This window comes from Arachis ipaensis, chromosome B2 (assembly GCF_059453495.1).
Source record: "Arachis ipaensis isolate K30076 ecotype BB chromosome B2, ASM5945349v1, whole genome shotgun sequence".
In the NCBI taxonomy this organism is placed as follows: Eukaryota; Viridiplantae; Streptophyta; class Magnoliopsida; order Fabales; family Fabaceae; genus Arachis; species Arachis ipaensis.
The window spans coordinates 22,458,400-22,465,607 of NC_142437.1; the positions used below are offsets into that span (position 1 = coordinate 22,458,400).

The 7,208-nt window shown below is 30.6% G+C and overlaps 1 protein-coding gene across 4 annotated transcripts; it reads left to right on the forward strand.

The window, feature by feature from the left end:
* The first annotated feature begins 350 nt into the window (after positions 1-350).
* Positions 351-4,749, forward strand: LOC107627001 (nascent polypeptide-associated complex subunit beta-like). Of its 4 annotated transcripts, none has more exons than XM_088503573.1 (5): positions 351-679; positions 2,819-2,964; positions 3,092-3,141; positions 3,481-3,519; positions 3,623-4,733. In XM_088503573.1, exons 1-5 carry the CDS (start codon positions 612-614, stop codon positions 3,644-3,646), a joined length of 327 nt encoding a protein of 108 aa, XP_088359699.1. In that variant the 5' UTR covers positions 351-611; the 3' UTR covers positions 3,647-4,733. The 4 variants fall into 4 exon arrangements, 1 of the variants encoding a protein (XP_088359699.1); XR_015904788.1 differs by lacking the exons at positions 351-679; positions 3,092-3,141 and adding an exon at positions 1,326-1,488 and having other exon boundaries at positions 3,623-3,717; positions 4,029-4,749; XR_015904786.1 differs by lacking the exons at positions 351-679; positions 3,092-3,141 and adding an exon at positions 1,326-1,488 and having other exon boundaries at positions 3,623-4,749.
* Positions 4,750-7,208: the final 2,459 nt, after the last annotated feature.

The following is a 7,208-nucleotide window of genomic DNA, read 5'->3' on the forward strand; positions in this document are numbered from 1 at the left end:
GCCGTTAGGTTCGTTCCTGCTCGGGTCGCCATCTGTTCCTCGCTGCTCGCATTTGAAGCTTCTAATTTTTTGTCTTCTCGCTTCCAATTTTCTTGCCGCCTTCTACTCTCAGCATCTTCTTGGCTCCTAGCTGATGCTGATCTGCTCTTCTCTGCCGTGGTGCATCACATTTATTAAATTAAATTAGATTCGTGCTTATACTTTATAATGTAAATTCTGCTTAATTAATAAATAATTAGTTAATAAATTTATTATTAATAAAAAAAATTAAAAAATTAAATTTTATTAATTTAATATAAAAAAAATTAAAAATACGAATTTCGACCCTAATTATAAAAAAGTTATTCTAAAACCGATTGGACCAAATTTAAACCCGACCTTACTCACCCCAACCTAATGGCTTCGGCATCAACCATTTCTTCCCTCCTTCACTGTGAAACACGCTGAAACACCCTGAAACACCCAAGGGGGAAGAAGAGAGGTAGAAACCAAACTCTCACCCCATATTCAATCTCAGTTATCTTTCAATTCGGAATTCCGATCACCGTACTGCTTGTCGTCACGCGATTACTACGTGGAGCTCTACAAAACCCACCAAAATTGTGGTAAGCATGGTAGAACGGTACTCATGCTTCTCTTCCTCCGCCGTCGTCCTGGAAGGCTTGTATATATCTCTCAGGTATGACAAAAATTCTCTCAGATTTTACATACTAGTGATTTGATTTGGTTGAATTGTTCAAATAACAAAACTCTGTTCCAGTGTTCTAAGTAAATCACACTAAATTATAAAGTAGCTACTTATGCTGGAGTACAGTAGTAGTTGTAGTCAATTAGTTTGAGGGATTTTTTTTCAGTATATACATGGTTTTTTAACTAAAATATAAAGAAAAAATATATTGGACCAGATAGTGATACTTGTTCAATAGAAGAAACAGCATTTGAAATTTTGATTTATCTGCGCTTCCTATATGTCACTACGCTTTTTTCTCTTTTCACTAATTGTGTTTTTCCCCTATATTTTGACGTGTATGGAAAAGTGCTTACATACCCCGTTGTTTAATTATGAATATGCTCATCTTAGATCTTTAGTCTTTGGCAAAAACCAATAGATGAAACTGCATTTGATGAAACTGCATTTTATTGTGTCTTTACTTTCTTAGAGGATGTTGAATTATGCCTTGCTTTGTTCTCCTTTTTAAACAAGGAGAAAGGATAGCCTTGTGATGTCATTATGCCACTATTTACTGCAGCAATGGTGATATATTTGGTATTTACTGCACAGTGTAGCAATGGTGATATATTTGGTGACAGGGAGAGAGGTTCTATAATCCATATATCCCTGGATTTTGGAGGAATTGAATAAAAAAGGAATGATTGAAGATAATGAGGGTGCTCATGTGATATAAGTTAAGGATGTAAAATTCCACTGATTGTTGTGAAGAGTGATGGTGCTTACAACTATGCTTCAACTGATCTAGCAACACTTTGGTCTGTTTCTGTGTCTCTTATTTCCTTTTTGTCTTCCCTCTTAGCTTTGCTTGTCTCTTATTCACAAATGTTTAGTGATGTAGCTCTCCATGTGTTTGTTTGTTTGTTTTTTAGGAATTAGAATCTTTTAATTACTCCTAATGTGATATTTCAATAGCTTTGTTGCATTCTTAGTGTATTGAAGAGTCACTATTCAATTGCTATCACAGAATAATGTACATATATTTGTTAATTCTACTGCTATAGTCAAAGAGTATAGGTTTTGTTCTTAAGTGGAAAGTGGAAACAGCCAAGTAGAAGGACTTTTATTAATAGCAACTTATAAATAAGTTATTTTGTGTTTTGATTTTTAATTATAGAAGTACTTATTTTAAAGTTGTAGCATTTGGATAAATAACTCAAAAAATACAATTTTTTTTACACAAGAGAATGGATATTAAAATTCTAATTCACGATAATGTTGATGGCAATGTCAAAGAAATTATTGTGTAGTTAGTATTTGCTGTTTTATTGTGTATAATATGGTAGGTGAAAATAAAAAATAAATGTGAAATGTGTGTCAATGTATATTTTGTTGCTGTTTTTTATTTTTTTTACTCTTATTTGAACTCCTTCCTCCTTTATTGGGGTTACGAACTTGTTATAACTAATTATAAAAATAATGGTGGTGGAGGGTCAATACTTCCAGCATCAATACTTCTAGCAGATGAATCATTATGTGAAAATGACAATGGAAGGCCAGTGGCCAGTGCTTCTAGTAGATAGAACCTTGCGTATTTTCAGAAACAGGAAAAATTTTTCACAGAGCCAAAAATGAAAGTAGATCTTTTTTGTTTGAAATCATTTTTTTACAGAAGTGATAGAATGACTTATCGAGAAAAAAAGAAAGGTCATATATTTTTACTTCTTCAAAAAGCTGTGAATTAACTTTTCAGGAAGTTAAAAGCTTTTCTTTAAAATGGTGTCAAACACGGATATTATGACTTTTTATAATTCAAAAAAAAAAAAAGCTTCTGCTACTTCCCAAACGCTCTTATTAGTTATTAGTATTCTGCACTTTATTTGTTTTTTTCTGTAGATTGTTGCAGTAGTTCACATTGTTTTTTCAATAGTTTCAGTAGTTTGTGGTTTAAGCCATTATTGTTATGCTCTACATGCTTTTTCTTTTCTTTTCTTTCTTTTTTAGTCAAGGAAAAATGAACTCTCTGCTTCTATTTCCCTCTTTTTGTCTCTGCCCTCTAGTGTTGTTTTGGCTTTCCATTTTGGTTTCACTTATTTTTTTATTTCCTTCTTTTTTTTTATGTTTTTGCATTTCCTTTGTATGTTTTAGAAAGAAGGCCGCCCACAAGACAATCACCACAGACGACAAAAGGCTTCAGAGCACCCTCAAGAGAATAGGCGTCAACGCCATCCCTGCCATCGAGGAAGTTAACATCTTCAAGGATGACGTTGTTATCCAGTTTCTAAACCCCAAAGGTAACATTCTTTCTGATATTGTGCAAAAACTTATATTTGTGTAATGTCATATATTCAAATTTTGTTTTAAAGTTTATTGACTAGTGGATTCCCCCCCCCCCCCCCCCTCCTCTCTTTCCAATTCAAGCATCCATTGCTGCTAATACTTGGTTGTTAATGGTGCTCCACAAACTAAGAGTAAGCAACTCTCATCTTTTTTTCAATTGCACACTGCTTATAGTCAAAATGAGCTTTGTATTAAATTATAAAGTATTTTCAAATTATTTATACATGTGCCATAATGAAAAGGTCAGCTATTAACTTGTTGCTCTTGCGCATGTTATAAGTTAGTCCTTAATGGCATCAAAGACATGAAATTGAATACCATATGTTGCTCATTGTTCTGTGTATCACATAGAAAAAATAACATTTGTTATATGTATTTTATCATTTAAACAGTTTATTGCTCTGCTATACTTTAAGTTACTCTTTATTTTTAACTGATTTATTATTGATACGTAGTCCTTCCTTTTACAGGGTTGCAGGATATACTCCCTAATATTATCCACCAATTCGGTATTATGCACTTCAATTTTTTATTTTTCTTTCACATTTTTGTCTTTTTAATTTTTTCGTCTTTCCCTACTCCATACTGAACATTTTGGTCACTAATATACAGGAACAGATAACTTGGAAAACCTAAAGAAGCTAGCGGAACAGTTTCAGAAGCAGGCTCTTGATAGTTGATATGGCATCATGGTTATTGTCAATGGGGTAAATACTAATTTATTCCATTCATTTCTTTTTTAATACTAATTGACTGCAGTAATTAATTGAATTATATTTTGTCCAATAACATGTCCAGCTAAACCACCACTTTAATCACCGAGACAAGGACTTAGTGTGAATAAATTGTCATTTCCGTTTATTTGAAAATTAAAGAAAAAGTATAATGTTATTCATGTACCAGATATAGATCAAACTTTTCTTTCCTTTAGTACTATTTTCTGCTTTCTTTTCATTTAATTTCGATAATGATCAATGCAGTAATAGTACTTTTTGGTATTTGCTCCTCTTCATTTCAGTCGGTGCTTGCAATTATATTTTACAATTCCAATTTCAGGCTGAGCTGCAAAAGATGTGTGGTAATTGCAAATATATCAAACTTTAGGACTTTAGACTTAATTATTCTATTTGCAGTTGTCTGGGGAAGTTCATTATTTTTTTAATGGGAGAAGGAATGCAAGTATGATTTTATTAGGGAATATTTTATAGTTGATAGTTGATTTCTAGCAGTATTTTATTCCCTTCCAAAGCTAAACAGAAATATATGGATGCAAATTGCAAAATTTTGAGTAACGGTTTACACTGGAAAAAGGAATGTCATTAATGTAGCTTTGGGTTGATAGCAGGCTAAGATCTTTTCCTTCAGCACATTCTCTGTTTCTAGTTCGTCTATCCTCATTTTTCAAGTAAGGGAAAGAGTGAAAAGCACCCCAATTATCTTCTCTGCGAGCATACAAATGAAGTGAGCTTCAAAAGTGGAAAGCATCCTCTGTTTTTGGTTCTGATGAGCTTTCAACCAAGCTAGGATCTTTTCCTTTAGTAACATCCTATTTTTGGTTCATCTCCATCCTCATTTTCAGAGACAGGGAAAAGCCTGAAAAGCATTGTAATAATAATCTTCAGCAAATTATTATGAGATTCATTGGCAAACATGAATATATGTATTTGAAATGCTAGTTGAACTTTTTAATATCTATTTTAATTAAAACTTTATTGGTTAATAAGATTTTATCTCTTTTATGAATTTTATTGTGTACAAATTTATTTGATAATTAAAATGATTGCACGTCTCTTTTGTATTTTCACTGCAAAAACTATCCTTATTTTTAAACATTGAGTTTTTAGATTGTAGTATTATTTTTGTGGTATATGTCGATAAAAGTTTGATTTGTATGGATTTATTTACAATGTTCAATCATCATAAATGGAGTAATCATGTTTAATGAAAAAAAAAAAAAGAGTAACGAAAAAGATAAGTCAGCAACATCATAATAATACCATTGAAAGCTTAGAAGGCTAGAATTAAGGTTCGTGAACTTGAAAGAGATGGAGGTGAGAAACTGAGAAATGTGGTGAAGAAGAAGAAACACTGGTTGTCATGGCTGATAATTGTGTGGATAACACATACTAAATACATATTCAAATTAAAACGTATTTTTGTGTAAAACAAAGCTTTGTTTTTGTTAAATACCTATCTAAATGTATCCAAAACGCACTCAACCCATACTCATCAAGATGCAAAGAAACTTTGTTTTTGTTTTTGTCAAAGTATTAATTCTTTATCTTTTATCATCTAAATTTTATTAGGTTCACCTTATATACTCTTTTTTTTGTAATTTAATATTAGTATAAATTGATAGATGTTCTTATTTTTTATTATTTGAGATTAAAAAGAGATAAAGTTTAAAATACTTATTAATAAAATACTTTTAAATAAATTATTTAATCTTTATTTTTTAAAGAAATTATTAAAATTTTTATTTTTTTTTCACATTTAAGCTTTATTTTCACTATAATGTATAGCATAAAAAGATGGAAACTAAACTTTTATCTTTTTTTATTGGAAATGTACAATAAAAAAAATTAGCCAAAAAAAAAACTGTCAAGAAAGGAAAAATTATTGAACCACTTGACATAAAAATTATGTAACTTAAATATATTTTGTATCTAATCTTATTTTTTTTAAAAGATTTGTCCTATTAATCTTAAAATCTTTAAAAGTACGCTTAAATAATAAAAATTGATTCAGTAAACAAATTTTCAAAGCCAAAACAACTAATTTTCATGAAAACGCTAAAACGAAATCATATCTTTAATAACAACTTAAATATCAAACTTAAGATTTTATTTAGAAATCAATCAAATTTCAATTTAAATATGATATCGACGAGAATACACAGTTGTAGCCTATATATATATATATCATAGGCATAGCCAAAGACTGAAAGACGCAGAGTAAACAAAATATTAAAGATCAGAAGCAGTTTCTTGAGACCCATTGCTAACCTAATGATGAGTTCATTCGTTAATAAGCGTCCTGCTTCGTTGACTGTGAAGTGCGAGTATTGGAAGGAATTCATCGACAACTATGCAGAGCCATTGAAAACGCCTATAAAGACACCAGAGGAAACACTTTTTGATAGCTTCCACATCACATTTTGCTGTACCTTTCAATCTCTGAACCCCACCAAAATCACCGAATACGAAACCTATCTGCCTGATGATGAGTACTGTTTTACTTCGTGCAATCCGATTACTGGCATCAGGACCTTGTTGGTTCCTTTGAACTGGATGCACAGTTATCTCGATCACAGCGACAAATCCAAGTTGCTAGAAACCTTTTACGAAACTGCCGTACCAAGAATCGTATTAGACCGATTACTTCCTGATCTATGCCAGTTCGCAAGGGGGATCGTCGACAAGTCCGAATTCGATTGGGATAACTATACAGTGTGGCGGATTCGTGTGAACCTTACTGTCACCATAGACATTCTTGATGATCAAGATAGCGATTATTGGAGCCAGCAGCAGAGTCAAGATGCTGATGCATGCATCGCATATGAATCGATTTTCTAACTTCTTTTTAGTTTTATCATATTTTCCCAGTGCTCTGTTTTTTTTTTTCTTTTTTGCTCTTTTTTTTTTTAAACATTACTTTTGTAGATTGAAGCATTATTTTTGTTAATATGTCAATAAAAAACCGATTTTTATGGATTTACAATGTTCAATCTTATTAATCCAACTTTTAATAAACTAATGAGTTATACCTCAAATGATATAGCCTTCTCATGCTCATCTAGGAAATTGCGAATTCGAATTTTCTTATTTTTGGTAAAAAAAAAATTCAACTTTTAATAAAAAAAATACTAATTAGAAAGATAAGTTTTAAATTAAATTATTTTGATTGATCGTCTTAAATATTAAAAATGTTTATTATGATGCCTAAAAATTTAGTGCTAAATTATTTAAAAAAAAATTAAATAATTAATATTTATTAAATTAAAAGTATAATACTTAATAAATTTTAAATATTTAAAATTTATTATAAAAATAAGTTAAACAGAAGGTAAATACTAAGTAATAGATATTTTAAAATTGACTAATATTAAATACCTTGCTCTTTCTAGTTTCTTTTGTGTGTTTCTATTTCTTAAGTTATTATACAATAGAATAGCTTCTATGACATTTTATTACAAATA

Excerpts from the sequence above, each read along its gene's own strand:
- LOC107627001 (XM_088503573.1), top strand. The coding sequence starts at position 612 with ATGGTAGAACGGTACTCATGCTTCTCTTCCTCCGCCGTCGTCCTGGAA. Across the intron at positions 2,965-3,091 it reads CCAGTTTCTAAACCCCAAAG|CATCCATTGCTGCTAATACT; the intron begins GTAACATTCTTT and ends TTCCAATTCAAG. Across the intron at positions 3,142-3,480 it reads TGGTGCTCCACAAACTAAGA|GGTTGCAGGATATACTCCCT; the intron begins GTAAGCAACTCT and ends TTCCTTTTACAG.